At 35.1% G+C, this 18,377-nt stretch overlaps 1 protein-coding gene across 2 annotated transcripts in view; it reads left to right on the forward strand.

Moving 5' to 3' along the window:
* Positions 1 to 18,377, forward strand: part of TMED5 (transmembrane p24 trafficking protein 5) — a 46,498-nt gene that overhangs the window by 2,826 nt on the left and 25,295 nt on the right. Inside the window, exons 2-3 of one of the 2 annotated variants that reach the window (XM_077120254.1) lie at positions 13,209 to 13,306; positions 17,865 to 17,933. In XM_077120254.1, the coding sequence (XP_076976369.1) occupies positions 13,209 to 13,306; positions 17,865 to 17,933 (167 nt within the window). The remainder of the gene's footprint in view (positions 1 to 13,208; positions 13,307 to 17,864; positions 17,934 to 18,377) is intronic. The other variant, XM_077120255.1, reaches the window with a different exon arrangement.

An 18,377-nucleotide genomic window follows, 5' to 3' on the forward strand; every position in this document is an offset into this window, starting at 1 on the left:
CAGACAGACATTCTAGATAATGACATTTTGGGTAATTGACCAACCCCATATCTTATTGATATGAGCTCCTGAATATTTTTGGATGTCAGTACGTTATGTTTTGTCAAAATAGCTCCTTCATTTAAAATTTTAAATCATTTTTGAGTGCTTAATTTGTGTCAAATACAAAGCTAGGTACTAGGGATATAATGGTGAATAAATATATGTATAGCCCATGCTCTCATACAATCTAATATAGGGACATGCATTAATCAAATAATTATACAAATAAATGTAAAATTGTAACTAACATGTGGCTATGAAGGGAAGTGTATAAAGCTATGAAAATGTTTATCGGAAAGACTTGATTTCATCTGGAAATTGAGAGAAGACATCCGATAAGAAGTGATGTATGAGTTAAGATGAGAATAATCAGCTTTTGCTAGGCATAAGGGAGTAGATGGAATAAGGCAATAGCTAGAAAAAACAGCATGTACAGAGGCCTTGAGGAAGAAAGCAAGACTCTGAGAGTCTAAAAGAAGACTGCTACAACAGCAAAACGCAAGGGGAAAGTGGTTCAAGATTATTCTAAAGAGGTCAGTAGGGGTCAGACCTTTTAGGCCTTGTTATAGATATGGGTCTTTTAAAAAAATTATTATAATCTAAAAGCAGTGCTATTGATGTGTAATTTTCGCACTATAAAAATTCATCCACTTTGTGTACAATTCAGTGATTTTTAGCAAATATACCAAGTTGTGCACCTATCACCACTGTCCAGTTTTAGAAAGTTTTCATTGCTGTAGCAATATCTTATGCCTGTTTACAGCTAATCCCATTTTCCAACCCCAGCCTGAGACTTTCTTTCTCTATACATTTCCCTTTTCTGAACTTTTCATATATATGGAACCATGTAATATGTGTTATTTTGTGTCTGGCTTCTTTCACTTCGCATAATGTTTATGAAGTTCATCCATGTTGTAGTATGAATCGGTATTTGTTCCTTTTTATTGCTGCCTAGTTTCCATTGAGAATATATATATATATATATATATTTCCATTGCATATATATATATGTACATACACCACATTCTGTTTATCAATTATTGCAATTTTATAATTTTATATTATAACTTTATAGTACAATTTTATAATACATTCGTAATACATGGTAATAGTGGGGAAGGATGTGGGTCTTTTACAGAGAGAGCTGTAGGAAGCCATGGAAAAGTTTTAAACAGGAAATTAACTTGCTCAGATTTGTGTTTTGAACCAAATCTGAGAGAGGCCAAAGTTATTAGCTTCTCTATACCCCACTTTCCACATCTATAAATGACAATAATAACCTGCTTCCTAGTGCTATTATGGAGAATAAATCTCTTAAAACATGTAAAAGGGAAGGTGTCTGGCACTCATTAAGCACTCAAAAACTGTTAGGTATTAAGTGCACCCTGAGTCTAGAACAATTCCTGGAACATAATAGGTCCTTGAAAAACACCTATTGTGTGAATAGGTGAACCATACATTTATGCCACCTGTATAATCATCTGGGTGCTTTTGGGGAAGGAGCGACCTATATCAATTTCTTTTATTTTTATTAGTTTTTCAATTTTTGTATTGATTCAAATTTTAATTTTTTTCTAATAAATTGGCCATGTCATCTAATTTTAAAAGTTTGTTTGTATAGTATTGTACCTAATACTATTTGAAATATTTTCTATCTCTATTTTATTTGCAGGTGTACATGCCTACTATTATATGTATTTTCTCCTTTCCAGATAGGACTAATTTACTGATCTGTTTTTAAAAACTGGCTTTTTATTATTCATTTCTTCTTTTTTTTAACTTTCTGGTTCATTAATTTATATTTCTGTTTTGATAAGCTTTTTACTTCCAGTTATAAAAGTAATACATTCTTCTTGTAGCAAGTCAAACAGTCTAAAGATATACAAAGAAAAAATAATGTCCTCATTGTTGTAATAGATACCTATCACCTTCCAGGTGTAATTCTTCTATACCTTTTTCCATACTCATGTAAACAAATCACACTTATAGGGTTTGGGCCTTTGGGGGGTTAAACATTAATTATTTTCATTACAATGTCGTGATCTTTATAATCCTTACAGTGTTTTCAGCTACAAGTAATGAAACGACCCAAATTAGTTGGTTTTTTTTTTCAGTCAGAACTCTAGGACTTTATTGCAAGATGAATTGACCATTAGAGGGCCCCCAAGTCCCACAAAATCATTCTTCTCTACCCTCCTTTCCCAAGAAGTCCCTCCAGGGGTGATCACAAAGCTATAATGGAGGAGGAATTAGGGAGAGTGATAGGAAAGGCAGTACTTTCTCCTAAGTCCACTGAAACCCTGGCAGAGAAATCTTTTGGTGGAAGGGGTAAGAGATTTACCTCTCGTCTTCAAGATCTTCCATGTCTCCATCCTGGAGACTTCTGTCTTTTTTCTTCAACTAATCCTGCCTAGCTTTGGAGAATAGGGTAAAATGGGTCCTTCCACTTTCATGGCTCTCTTCTTCTGGGCAAGCCTGATCTACTGGAGGAGTTCTGCATTTCTTCCCCAATAGAATACTGTTGGTTCGAGTGCTGGACATCTCCTTCTTGAAGTGGTGGCACTTGTTCAGCCCTTTGCATTATCACAGTTCTAACCACCTGGTGCCCGAGTTAACAATCCTGGTTCTAAACCAGCTGTCATTTGAACAGCTGCTGCTTCAGCTCTGTTTGAGGCTAGTTGACCTTCCTTCCATGACCCCTGTTTGTTGCATACCAAATTAGTTTTTAACTTTTTAAGGAAATGGTTGGGTCATTTAACTGGAAGTCCAAACAAATAGGCTAGGCTTTAGGCTTCGCTTTTTTTCCTGAGTCTTTGCCTCTGCTCTCTTGAATGTGAATTAGTTTCTTCTTCCATTGTTGGATTTTTTTTCCTCTACACACAAAAACTAGTGTTTTAGGATCTTTTGACTTCCTGTCACTTATTTATCTATTTGTAGTTCATCTGTCTTCTCTTTGCTTGCTTTTAATATCTTCTAGTTCTGTAGTTTCACCATACTGTGTCTGGTGTTGAATTTTAACATTTATTCTGCTTGTATCTTTTAGTGTTTCTTGAATCTGATGTGTCATGTTGTTCTGGTTTGCTAGCTGCTTGGAATGCGATATACCTGAAATAGAATGCTTTTAAAAGGGGGAATTTGTGTGTGTGTATGTATGTATGCTATGTGGTGGGGGTCACATTTCATTCTCTTTCCATTGACTATCCCGTTATTGCAGCACCATTTGTTTATTTTATTTTATTGTGTGGGGCGGTGGAAGAGCGCATGGGCCAGGACTTGAACCTGGGTCTCCCGCATGGCAGGCGAGAATTCTCCCACTGAACTATCCTTATACTCCTTAAAAGGGGGAATTTAAGCGGCGAGTTTACAGTTCTAAGGCTGTGAAAATATCTAAATTAAATCAAGTCTATAGGCACCAACAAGAGGTTACCTTCACTCAAGAAAGGCCAGTGAAGTTCAGAGTTTCTCTCTCAACTGGAAAAGCACGTGGTGAACATGGTGACATCTGCTAGCTTTTTCTCCAGGCTTCTTGTTTCATGAAGCTCCCCTAGGGGTGTGTTCCTTTTTCATCTCCAAAGGTCTCTAGCTGCATGGGTTCTGATGGTTTTCGTGGCTCTGAAGCTTTTTCTAAAATGTTTCCTCTTTTAAAGGATTCTGGTAAACTAATCAAGACCCACCTGGAATGGGTAGAGTCATATCTCCCTCTAATCAAAGGTTAATACCCCCAATTAGGCAAGTCACATCTCCATGCAGACGATAAATAATTAAGTTTCCAACCTAAACTACTGGATAGGGATTAAAAGAAATGGCTGCCTCCACAAGATGGATCAGGATTAAAACTTGGCTTTTCTAGGGTACATAATCCTTTCAAACCAGCATGCATGTCTTTCAACAAGCCTAGAAAATTTTCAACCATTATCTCTAACATTATCTTTTCCTGTCTTCAGAATTCTCCCCTTCCAAATATTAGATATGTTATATATTTTTTAATTTCTATCTTCCATACTGCTTAATCTCTCATAATTTCTCTTTATCTTGCTGTTCTGCATTAAAGCTATTTCTTCAACTCTTTCAATTCATTAACTCTTCTCAACACTAATTTAATCTGTTAACTCGTCCACTGAGTTTATCATTTCAGCTAGGTGTTTAATTTGTTCCTTTTTATACCTATCTGGTTTTCTAATAGTCTTGCTCTTTTCACATGCCTTTCTTTTGCACTTAAAAAAAATGGACTTAATTTTTATTACAGTTTCAGATTTATAGAAAAATTGAGCAGGTACTATAGAGTTCCCGTATAGATCCCCCCAAAGTACAGTTTCCCCTATTATAATCAGCTTACATTAGTGTGGTATGTTTTAGTTTACTAAAGCTGACGAAACGCAATATACCAGAAATGGGTTAGCTTTCTCAATGGGGATTTATTAACTTACAAGTTTACAATTCTGAGGCTGTGAAAGTGTCCAGATCAAGGCATCAACAAGATGATACCTTCTCCCCAAAGACTGGCTATGGCGATCTTCAGGTCCACTGTCAGGTGGCCAGGTACATGGTGATGCCTGCTGGTCTTTCCCTTCTCTCTCTAGTTCATTGCTTCTACCTTCTAGCTTCAGTGACTTCCTCTCTGAGCTTCTGTGTATGTTGTGTGTCCTTGATTCTCAGCTTCTCTGAATCTTTTAGCTGCTCTGGGTTTTTTTTCTGTCTTCTCTCCGTCTCTTTTATCCTTTTATAAAGGGCTCCAGTTAGAGAATTAAGACCAACCTTAAATGAAGTGGGTCACATCTCAACAAAAATAACCTAATCAAAAGATCCCATCTACAATAGGTCTACACTCATTGGAATGGATTAAAAGAACATGATCTTTTCTGAGGTACATACAGCTTCAATCCATCAAGTAGTACATTAGTTACAACTGGTGAACAATGCTGATACAATACTATTAACTAAGACCCATAATTACATTATGGTTCACTCTGTATTGTACAGTTCTGTGGGTTTTAACAAATATATAATGTTATGTATCCACTATTATAGTGTTCTGTAGAATAGTTTCACTGCCCTAAAAACCCTTCTTCATATTTTCATTCCTTTCTTCTCCCTCTGAGCTCCTGGCATCCATTTATCTTTTTTTTCTGTCTCTACAGTTTTGCATTTTGATTTATAAGAATATCTTATAATTGAATTGTACAAAAGATGTTCTTTTTCTCACTGGCGTCTTTCATTTAGTAATATGTATTTAAAGATCCTTTATATCTTTTTGTGGCTCGATAGCTCAATTTTAAAAAATAGCTGAATAATCTTCTATTGTACAAATGTACCACTGTTTGTTTAACCATTCACCTAGTGAAGGATATCTTGATTGCTTCCAGTTTTGAATAATTGTGGGATTAAAGCTGCTGTAAACATTTGCTTGCAGGTTTTTGTGTGGACATAAATTTTCAACTCAATTAGGTAAACACCTAGGACATAATTACTGACTGGATTGTATGGTAAGATTATATGTTTAACTGTGTAGAAAACTGCAGCTGTCTGCCTGATGTATGTACCCTAGAAAAGCCATGTTTTAATCCTAATCCCATTTTGTAAAGGCAGCTGAATCTTCAGTATTCAGCATTGTATGTTAGAAACTGTAATTAGATCATCCCCCTGGAGATGTGATTTAATCAAGAGTGGTTTCTAAACTAGATTAGGTAGAGGCGTCTCTCCACCCATTTGGGTGGGTCTTGATTAGTTTCTGAAGTCCTATAAAAGAGGAAACATTTTGGAGAATAAGAGATTCTGGGAGATCAAAGAATGACATAGCCACGAGAAGCAGAGAGTCCAGCAGCCAGCAGCCTTTGGAGATGAAGAAGGAAAATGCCTCCCTGGGAGCTTCATGAAACAGGAAGCCAGGAAAGCTAGCAGATGATGCCGTGTTCACTGTGTACCCTTCCAGATGAGACAGAAACCCTGACTGTGTTTGCCATATGCCTTCTCACTTAAGAGAGAAACCCAGAACTTCATCAGCCTTCTTGAACCAAGGTATCTTTCCCTGGATGCCTTTGATTGGACATTTCTATAGACTTGTTGTAATTGGGGCATTTTCTCGGCCTTAGAACTGTAAACTTGCAACTTATTAAATTCTTCTTTTAAAAAGCCATTCCGTTCCTGGTATATTACATTCCAGCAGCTAGCAAACTAGAACATGGCTCTACCATTTTGTATTTCTACCAGCAGTGTGTTCCTCCACATCCTTGTCAGCATTTAGTATTGTCATTTTTTTTTTGTATTTTAGCCATTCTAATAGGTATGTGAGATCTCATTATTATTTTAATTTGTGATTTCCTCATGCCTTATGATGTTCATCATCTTTTCATATGTTGATTTGTCATTTGTACATTTTCTTTGGTGAGATGTTTGTTCCAATCTATACAATTTAGTAATTGGATTGTTTTCTTATTGTTGATTTTTAAGAGTTCTTTGTATATTTTGGACATAAACTTCAATCATGTATGTATTTTACAAATGTTTTCTCCTAGTCTGTGTCTTTTCATTCTCTTAATAGTGGCTTTCAAAGAGCAGAAAATTTTAATAAAGTCCAATTTATTAATTTTTTTATCTCGTAGATTGTGTTTTTAATGTTGTGTCTAAAAGCACATCACCAAACCCAGGGTCACCCAGATTTCTCCTATGTTATCTTCTATAAATTTTATAGTTTTGCATGTTAAATTTAAGTCTGTGATCCACTTTAAGATAATTTTTGTTAAGGCTCTTAAGTCTGGGTCGAGATGGACTTTTTATGCTATGGATGTCCAGTTCCAGCATTATTTGTTGAAAGGACTATCCTTCTCCATTGTATTGCCTTTACTTTTTTTTCAAAGATCAGTTGACTTTATTTGTGTGGGTGTATTTCTGGACTCTCTATTTTGTTTCATCTGTTTGCCTGTTCACAATGCTGTTTTCGTTACCGTAGCTTTATGGTTGTTCTTGATGTTAGGTCGTGTCAATCCTCTGACATTGTTCTTCAATATTGTGTTGGCTATTCTGAGTTTATTGTCCTTCTATATAAACTTTAGAGTCAGTTTGTTAATATCTACAAAATAGATTACTAGCATTTTGATAAGGATTGTGTTGAATCTATAGATCAAGTTGGGAAGAATTACCTTCTTAATATTGAATCTTCCTACCCATGAGCATGGAATTTCTTCCAATTATTTAGATCTCTGATTTTTCATATCAGAATTTTGTTTTTTTCTCATTTAGATCCTGTACATATTATGTTGGACTTATACCTAAGTGTATCTCTCTTTTTTTGATGCTACTGTAAGTGGTGGTGGGTTTTTAGTTTCAAATTTCAGTTGTTCATTGCTGATTTATAGAAAAGTAGTTGACTTTGTATATTAACCCCTGTATCCTGAGATCTGAGGAGTTTTTTGTTAATTCTTTGGGATTTTTTAAATAGACCCTCATGTCATCTGTGAACAAAGATAGTTTTATTTCTTACTTCTCAATTTCTACTCTTTTATTTCCTTTTAAAATTGTATTAGGTAGAGCTTTCAGTATAGTGTTGAACAGAAATAGTGAGAAGAGACATGCTTGGAGGGAAATCATCTGGTTTTTCACCATTAAGTATGATATTAGCTTTAGGTTTTTTTTTAATGCTCTTTATCCAGTTGAAAGAAGTTCCCCTCTATTCCTATTTTGCTGGAATTTTATCATGATTTGGATTTTGGAATTTATTAAGTACTTTTTCTGCATCTATTGATGTGAACATGTTATTTTTCTTCTTTGGTCTGTTGATGCAATGGGTTACATTAATTGATTTTTTGAATGTTGAACCATCCTTACATACCTAGAATAAATCCATGTATTTATGGAGTTATTGTTTAATTAAATTTGCTAATATTTTGTTTAGGATTTTTGCATCTTTGTTCATGAGAGATATTGGTCTGTCGTTTTCCTTTCCTGTGATGTCTTTCTGGTTTTCTTGTTAGGGTAATGCTGCCTCATAGAATGAATTAAGAAGTGTTTCCTCTTTTTATTCTGGAAGGGATTGTAAAGAATTGCTATCAGTTTCTTTCATAGAGTTTTCATTGAAACCATCTTGATCTGGTATTTCTTTTTTGGGAAGTTATTAACTATTGATTCAATTCCTTTGACAAATATAGACCTATCCAAAGTATCTCCTTTTCCGAGTGTGAGTTTTGGTAGTTCATGTCTTTTAAAGAATTGTTCAACTACATCAGAGTTATCCAATTTGGGGGACATAGAATTACTCATAATATTCCTTTTTTTATCCTTTTAATGTCCATGAGATCACAGAAAAAGAAAGTGATGACCTTTCTTTTTCACTTCTGATATCAATAACTTGTATCTTCTCTCTTTTGTTTCCTTGGTTAGCTTGGCCAGAGATTTATCGTTTTGTTGCTCTTTTTAGAGAGCAAGCTTTTGGTTTTGTTGATTTCCTCTACTGATTTCTTGTCAATTTCATTGATTTCTATCTATTTTTTTTCTGTTTGCTTTATATTGCTCTTCTTTCTCTAGTTTCCTACTGTGAAAGCTTAGAGTAGTGATTTTAGATGTTTCTTCTTTCCTAATATATTTGCATTCAATGCTGTAAATTTCCCTCTAAGACCAATTTCACCACATCCCATACTTTTTTTTTTTTTTTTTTTTTGCATGGGCAGGCACAGGAATCAAACCCTGGTCTCTGGCATGGCAGGCAAGAATTCTGCCTGCTGAGCCACCAGGGCACCACCTATCCCACACATTATGATAATTTGTATTTTCATTTTAATTTAGTTTAAAATATTTGAAAATTTCAGACTTCTTTAAACCCTGTGTTATTTAGAAATGTATAGTTTAAAGCTCCAAATAGCTTGGAATTTTCCAGCTATCTTTGTGTTACCAATTTCTAGTTTAAATTGCTCTAGGAGCACACTTTGTATATCTATTCTTTCAGTTTTGTTAAGGTGAAACCACGTGTTTTTCGTCATTCAAAGTGTGGTCAGTCTTGATGAATGTTCCGTGGAATTGAGAAGAATGTGTATTCTGCTGTTAGAAGAATTAATCTATAAATGTCTCTTAGACTCAGTTGACTGATGGTGCTGTTCAATTCAGCTGTATCCTTACTAATATTCAGCCTGCTTGATCAGTCATTTAGTTATAAGGGCTTTTGAAGTCTCCAGCAATAATAGTGGATTTGTCTATTTCATGTTGTAGTTCTATCATTTTTTGCTTTGCGTATTTTGACTCTTTGTTGTTAGGTGCATACATGTTAAGGAATATTATATCCTTGGGGAATTGACCCCTTATCATTATTCAGTGCCCCTCTTTAACTCTGATAATTTCACTTCTTCTGAAGTTCATTTGTCTAAATTCTCATTGAATAAATTTAACCAAGCATGTAAAGAACTTATCCATGGAAAACTATAAAACAACTGCTAAAAGAAATCAAAGAAGACATAAATAAATAGAAGGACATTCTGTGTTTATGGATTGGGAGACTAAATATCATTAAGATAGCAATTCTGCTTGTGCTGGTTTGAAGCTATTATGTACCCCAGAAAAGTCATGTCCTTTAATCCTCATTTAATATTGCTGGGTGAGCTCTTTTTTATTGTTTCCTTGGAGATGTGGCCCACTCATTTGAAGGTGGTAACTTGTGATCAAATGGTTTCCATGGAGATGTGTCTCTACCCATTCAAGGTGACTTTGCATACTGGAACCCTTTAAAAGGGAACCATTTTGGAGAGAGCCCACAGAACCAACAGAGCCCACACAGCCAGAGACCTTTGGAGATGTGGAAGGAAGGCACCCTCAGGGAAACCTTATGAAATGGAGAGAGAAAGTTGACAAACGTCACCATGTGTCTGCCCTGCTGAGAGAGGTGTCCAGAACTCAGCAGGCTCCAGCCACATGACTTCCCAGGTGACAGAGCTGTTCCGGATGGCATCAGCCTTTCTTGAGTGAAGGTACCCTCTTCTTGGTGCCTTAATTTGGACATGTTTACAGCCTTAGAACTGTAAACTTGCAACTTAATAAATTCTCTTTTTAAAAGCTGTTCCATTTGTGGTATATTGCATTCTAGCAGCTTACAAACAAACACTACCCAAAACAATTTACAGATTCAGTGCAATCCCAAAAAAATTCTAACAACCTTTGAAGAATTGGATAAGTCAACCATCAAATTTATATTGAAAGGTAAGGGGACACAAAAGCCCAGAAACCATCTTGCAAAAGAAGAACAAGGTTGGAGGACTCATGTTAGTTGAGTTAAAATTTATTACAAAACTACAAAAATCAAAACAGCATGGTACTGGCACAAGGACAGACATATAGACCAATGGAATTGAATTGAGAGTTCAGAAATCAAACCTCACATTTACAGCCAATGGGTTTTTCACAGGGGTGCCATATCCACTTAGTAGGGAAAAGTAGTCCCCTTAGCAAATGCTACTGGAAAAACTTTCCTTATGTAAAAAGATGAATATGAACCCCTACTCACAGTATTTACAAAAATTAACTCAATATGGATCAAAGACCTAAATAATAAGAACTAAAATCTTAAAACTCCTAGAAGAAAAGCTAAGATAACATCTTCAGGACCTTGTGTTCGGAAATGGTGTCTTAGACTTTATGCCAAGAGCACAAGCAACAAAAAAAATAAATTGGACTTAATACAAATTAAAAGCTTTTCTGCATCAAAAGGCTTCATATCATGGAAATAAATGGACAACCTACAGAATAGGAGAAAATATTTGGAAACCACCTAGCTGATAACAGTTTAATATCCAAAACATATAAAGAAATCTTACAGCTCCTCAACAAAAAGGCACCCTGGTGTAGAAATGGGCAAAACTTGCATAGACATTTCTCCGAAGAAGATATACAGATGGCCAGAATGCACATGAAAAGTTGTTCAGCATTTCTAGCCATTAGGGAAGTACAAATCAAAATCATGAGAGACCTTTTCACACCCTGTAAAACTGCTATTCTTTAAAAAAACAGAAAATAACCAGTGTAGGAGAGGATGTAGAGAAAAAGAAACACTTGTTCATTTTTACTGGGAATGTAAAATGGTACACCCAGTGTGAAACACATTTGGCAGTGCCTCAAAAAAGTTAAACATAGAATTACCATATAACCTGGCAATCCCACTTCTAGGTATATACCCAGACGAATTGAAAGCTGGAACTCAACCATGTATTTGTACATTAATGTTTATAACACCATTATTCACAATTGCCAAAAGATGGGAGCAACCCAAGTGTCCATCGACAGATGAACAGATAAACAAAATGTAATATTGTATATACCCCAGAAAACATGTTCTTAAACTTAATTAACCCTTGTAAATAGGACCTTTTGATGAGGTTACTTTCTAAGACCCAGTGAATCTGGATGGATCATAATGCTATTACTAGAGGCCTTCTAGAGAGAAGAAAACTAGAGGGAGTATCCAGAATTTCGAAGTCAATGGAGTCGAGAAGCCAAAACATCAAATGCATTGCTATTTGACAGGAAAAACAAGAACCAAGGGTCACCTGCAATTAGAATGCCACAGTCTCCTGAGAGAATGCCTGGCTTTGATGACACCTTGGCTTTGGACTTCTAGCCTCAAAATTTTAAGCTAATAAATTCCCATTGTTTAAGCCAAACCGTTGCATGGTATTTGGATGTATCAGCCATGAAACTAAAACAGATTGTATGCTACAATGAAATATTACTCAGCCATAAAAAATAAATAAATAAAGTTCTGATACATGTGACAGCGTGGAAGAACCTTGAAGACATCATGTTGAGTGATATAAGCCAGACACATGGTCAAATACTGTATGATCTCACTGATATGAAAAATGAGAATAAGAAAATTCACAGAGTCAGAAATTAGAATACAGGTTACAAGGGGCCAGATTTAGGATAGGGAATGTCCAGTTAATGCTAAATTGGTATAGAGTTTCAGTTTAGGGTAATGGAAAAGTTTTAGTAATGGATAGTGGTGATGTTAGCACAACATTGAAATGTAATTAAAACTACTGAATTGTATATTTCAATGTGATTAAAAGGGAAAATTTTAGGTTGTATGTATGTTTTTGGAATAAAATTAAAAACAAACTCGTAAGTCTCTACAACGCAGTGAACCCAAAAATAAACTATGTACTATAGTTGATAGTATAATTATAATAGCATTGTTTCCTCAGTTGTAAGAAAGGTGTACCACACTAAAGCAAAGTGTTAATAGGAAAAACAGTATGCGTGTGGGGGGGGGCGGGGTATATGGGGACTCTGTATTTTCTGCGTGAATTTCCTGTAATCCTACAACTCTAATTAAAAAAAAAAAATTACTCTGGAGGCAGATTGCTAGGTTCAAATTTTGGCCATGTCACTTATTTGCTGTATTACTGGGGATAAATTATTTCTCTGTAGTTTCTGTTTTTTTCTTTTTCTTCCTTCTTTTTTTTTTTTGGTAAAATGAGAATTACAATAGGACCTACTCTTTATGGTTGCTGCGAGGAATAAATTAATTAGTCCACATAAAATATTTAGAATAATGTTTGGCATAAAACTACAATTGTTTACTGCTGTTATTACCATAGTCATCATAATTTCAGTGTAAGGACATTTAGAGATTGCAAAGGAACATATCATATTTGTTGGCCAGAAAGTGAACTCTCCTATCTGGAATACAGAGTTCATATCTGGGAATAGTAGAAGAATGCATTGAAGAAGAAGTCAGTTGGATCCAGATCATGGAGACTCTTGAATTCCAAGCTAAAAAGTAGCTTATTATTCTCACTTTTTTGGAGTGGAAACAGAGAGGTTATATAGTAGGTCCTAAACTGCTTTAATTTTAAGTTAAGGATCTCACCTTTGAACTCCCGCCTGTATTCCTTTCCATTATACAAGACTTCTCATTGACATCATTGTTTTTAGGAAGATTTTTTCAGTAATAACCATAGGCCTCAATGTAGGGAATGACAACAGGAATGGGTAAGAAAAGGACAAGTTGTAAAAATGAATGGAATGAACTAGATGATTTTTTAGATCCTTTCTGCTCATAACAGGAGCCTCTTGACTTTCTTACCCCTCTAGGTTTAGAAAGAAAAATTTTTCATCATACAATGAACTTTATATCATTTTTATTTTCAGAATTTATAATATATGTTCTTCTCTTACATGCTTTTCTACAGGTTTTAGATGGAGCAGGATTGGATATTGATTTCCATCTTGCCTCTCCAGAAGGCAAAATGTTAGTTTTTGAACAAAGAAAATCAGATGGAGTTCACACGTAAGTAACCTCTACTAGTTTAGTTCCTTAAGAGGAATATACCAGGGGGCTATCTACAGGGCAGGGTATTTCAAATATTCAGTACTAAACATCATAATTAGATGATTCCATATGAATATTTTAAATGATACTTGATAGTGGTCCTTTTTGTGAGCTAAAATTTCTTCCACTAACATTATTTTCTTTTCTGTCAGGGAGTTTTGCTTTGATCCTAACTTAATTTCTTGTTTGCTTTGATTGAATACATGAGTATTCCCTGGGTAATTTGTTCAGTTATTGGAGCATTTAGTACTAAAAGCAGCTATTCCAGTTATATTTGTCTTAAAATATCTTAAGTTGCTAGCTGTGTTGACTTTGCCCACAACAGCAGGATACAACTTTTTCTCAAGTGCTCATGGATCATTCTCAAAGATAGACCATATGCTGGGTCACAAAGCAAGTCTTAACAGATTTAAAAAGATTGAAATCATACACAACACTTTCTCGGATCATAAAGGAATGAAGTTGGAAATCAATAATAGGCAGAGTGCCAAAAAATTCACAAATACGTGGAGGCTCAACAACACACTCTTAAACAACGAGTGGGTCAAGGAAGAAATTACAAGAGAAATTAGTAAATATCTCGAAGCGAATGAAAATGAAAACACAACATATCAAAACCTATGGGGCGGTGCACAGTTTTTTCTGTTTCTTTTTTATTTCTCCTTCTGAATAGATGAAAAGGTTCCAAGAAATGATCATGATGATGAATATGCAAGTATGTGATGAAATTCTGAATTACTCATTATATACACAGAACGGAATGATCAAAATGGGATCATTCCTATTGGTGTATTCTGGTATTTGAAATAGAAAATAAAACAAGAAAAAAAAAAGAAAAAATCTCAGGGAAAAAACCTATGGGGCGCAGCAAAGGCAGTGCTAAGAGGGAAATTTATTGCCCTAAATGCCTATATCAAAAAAGAAGAAAGAGCAAAAATTCAGGAATTAACTGTCCACTTGGAAGAACTGGAGAAAGAACAGCAAACTAACCCCAAAGTAAGCAAAAGGAAAGAAATAACAAAGATTAGAGCAGAAATAAATGAAATTGAGAACATGAAAACAATACAGAAAATCAATAAGACCAGAAGTTGGTTCTTTGAGAAAATCAACAAGATTGATGGGGCCTTAGCAAGATTGACAAAAAGAAGAAGAGAGAGGATGCAAATAAATAAGATCAGAAATGGAAGAGGAGACATAACCACTGACCTCACAGAAATAAAGGAGGTAATAACAGGATACTATGAACACTTTATGCTAATAAATACAACAATGTAGATGAAATGGACAAGTTCCTAGAAAGGCATGAACAACCTACTTTGACTCAAGAAGAAATAGATGACCTCAACAAACCAATCACAAGTAAAGAAATTGAATCAGTCATTCAAAAGCTTCCCAAAAAGAAAAGTCTAGGACCAGATGGCTTCACATGTGAATTCTACCAAACATTCCAGAAAGAATTAGTACCAACTCTGCTCAAACTCTCCAAAAAAACTGAAGTGGAGGGAAAGCTACCTAATTCATTCTATGAAGCCAACATCACCCTCATACCAAAACCAGGCAAAGATAGTACAAAAAAAGAAAACTACAGACCAATCCCTCTAATGAATATAGATGCAAAAATCCTCAACAAAATTCTAGCAAATCAAATCCAGCAACACATTAAAAGAATTATACATCATGACCAAGTAGGATTCATCCCAGGTATGCAAGGATGGTTCAACATAAGAAAATCAATTAATGTAATACACCATATCAACAAATCAAAGCAGAAAAATCACATGATCATCTCAATTGATGCAGAGAAGGCATTTGACAAGATTCAACATCCTTTCCTGTTGAAAACACTTCAAAAGATAGGAATACAAGGGAACTTCCTTAAAATGATAGAGGGAATATATGAAAAACCCACAGCTAATATCATCCTCAATGGGGAAAAATGGAAAACTTTCCCCCTAAGATCAGGAACAAGACAAGGATGTCCATTATCACCACTGTTATTCATTATCGTGTTGGAGGTTCTAGCCAGAGCAATTAGACAAGAAAAAGAAATACAAGGCATCAGAATTGGAAAGGAAGAAGTAAAGTTATCACTGTTTGCAGATGATATGATACTATACGTCAAAAACCCTGAAAAATCCACAGCAAAACTACTAGAGCTAATAAATGAGTACAGCAAAGTAGCAGGTTACAAGATCAACATTCAAAAACCTGTAGTGTTTCTATACACTAGCAATGAACAAGCTGAGGGGGAAATCAAGAAACGAATTCCATTTACAGTTGCAACTAAAAGAATAAAATACTTAGGAATAAATTTAACTGAAGAGACAAAAGACCTATACAAAGAAAACTACAAAAAACTGCTAAAAGAAATCACGGAAGACCTAAATAGATGGAAGGGCATACCGTGTTCATGGATTGGAGGACTAAATATGGTTACGATGTCAATTCTACCTAAATTGATTAACAGATTCAATGCAATACCAATCAAAATCCCAACAACTTATTTTTCAGAAATAGAAAAACCAATAAGCAAATTTATCTGGAAGGGCAGGGTGCCCCGAATTGCTAAAAGTATCTTGAGGAAAAAAAACGAAGCTGGAGGTCTCACGCTGCCTGACTTTAAGGCATATTATGAAGCCACAGTGGTCAAAACAGCATGGTATTGGCATAAAGATAGATATATCGACCAATGGAATCGAATAGAGTGCTCAGATATAGACCCTCTCATCTATGGACATTTGATCTTTGATAAGGCAGTCAAGCCAACTCACCTGGGACAGAACAGTCTCTTCAATAAATGGTGCCTAGAGAGCTGGATATCCATTTGCAAAAGAATGAAAGAGGACCCGTATCTCTCACCCTACACAAAAGTTAACTCAAAATGGATCAAAGATCTAAACATTAGGTCTAAGACCATAAAACAGTTAGAGGAAAATGTAGGGAGATATCTTATGAATCTTACAATTGGAGGCGGTTTTATGGACCTTAAACCTAAAGCAAGAGCACTGAAGAAAGAAAGAAATAAATGGGAGCTCCTCAAAATCAAACACTTTTGTGCATCAAAGAACTTCATCAAGAAAGTAGAAAGACAGCCTACACAATGGGAGACAATATTTGGAAACGACATATCAGATAAAGGTCTAGTATCCAGAATTTATAAAGAGATTATTCAACTCAACAACAAAAAGACAGCCAATCCAATTACAAAATGGGAAAAAGACTTGAACAGACACCTCTCAGAAGAGGAAATACAAATGGCCAAAAGGCACATGAAGAGATGCTCAATGTCCCTGGCCATTAGAGAAATGCAAATCAAAACTACAATGAGATATCATCTCACACCCACCAGAATGGCCATTATCAACAAAACAGAAAATGACAAGTGCTGGAGAGGATGTGGAGAAAGAGGCACACTTATCCACTGTTGTTGGGAATGTCAAATGGTGCAACCACTGTGGAAGGCAGTTTGGCGGTTCCTCAAAAAGCTGAAAATAGAATTGCCATACGACCCAGCAATACCATTGCTAGGTATCTATTCAGAGGACTTAAGGGCAAAGACACAAACAGATATATTTGCACACCAATGTTGATAGCAGCATTATTTACAATTGCAAAGAGATGGAAACAGTCCAGATGTCCATCAACAGACGAGTGGCTAAACAAACTGTGGTATATACATACGATGGAATATTATGCAGCTTTAAGACAGAATAAATTTATGAAGCATGTAATAACATGGATGGACCTAGAGAACATTATGCTGAGTGAGACTAGCCAAAAACTAAAGGACAAATACTGTATGGTCCCACTGATGTGAACCGATATTAGAGAATAATCTTGGAATATGTCATTGGTAACAGAGACCATTAGGAGATAGAAATAGGGTAAGATACTGGGTAATTGGAGCTGAAGGGATACAGACGGTGCAACAGGACTGGATACAAAAACTCAGAAATGGACAGCACTATACTACCTAATTGTAATGTAATTATGTTAAAACACTGAATGAAGCTGCATCTGAGGTATAGTTTTTTTTGTTTTATTTTTTCTCTCTATTGTTGTTTTATTTCTTTTTCTGTTGTCTTTCTATTTCCTTTTCTGAATTGTTGCAAATGTACTAAGAAATGATGAATATGCATCTATGTGATGATATTAAGAATTACTGATTGTATATATAGAATGGAATGACTTCTAAATGTTGTGTTAGTTAATTTTTTTAATTAACAAAAAAAATAATAGCATTATAATCAGCTTTTAAGTCATTCAAAAATAGTTTTCCAGTAAAAAATAAATTATTGAAAAAACATACATTAATTTCTTAAAAATTGTTTTTAGTGAACTTAACTTTTAACTTTTACTTGATATGAGAAAATGTGTAATTTAATCAGCTCTATTAGTTAATCAGATATTCTTGATTTTTTTTTCAGCTTTTGGCATAATTAATAATTTCTTGAATAACTTTTGTAGATATAAATTATGAAATATAAACTACTTTTATTTCATTCTCCAAGCCCAGGTCACATACAAAAGCCACTGAGGATCAAATGTTAACAGCATCCACAAGGGAACCAATGGCAGTCAATATGTATGTACAGGCCACCTCTCACAACATGACTTCTAAATCATCAGTCAAGAGAAAGCCCTCCAGTGACAGCTGCCTATTCACAGTGGTTTTGTAGCACTGATCTTGAGTACACTTCGTGTATATTCCATGAGCTTGCACTACTTGTGAAATACCCAAGAAAATCCAGTGAGAAAGATTAAAGACTCAGGAATAAGATTTTATTGTGTAGGACTGAACTTTAGAGGGTCACAAACCATTGTAACAGCTAAGATTTTTTTGCCCGCAGAAACGACTTTTTGCCCCTTTATACGCAATAACACCTTTGTTGAGGATACATGATCTAAATAATTGCTCTCTGTTTAGGAAGAGTCTCATTTAGTGGTTATACATTTAAGAATGATGCCATTAATCAGAATATGGTGGCAAGTTTTCCTCAGGAAATGCCCCACATCTGGGTCATATTAC

The sequence above is a fragment of the Tamandua tetradactyla genome, chromosome 11 (assembly GCF_023851605.1).
Source record: "Tamandua tetradactyla isolate mTamTet1 chromosome 11, mTamTet1.pri, whole genome shotgun sequence".
In the NCBI taxonomy this organism is placed as follows: Eukaryota; Metazoa; Chordata; class Mammalia; order Pilosa; family Myrmecophagidae; genus Tamandua; species Tamandua tetradactyla.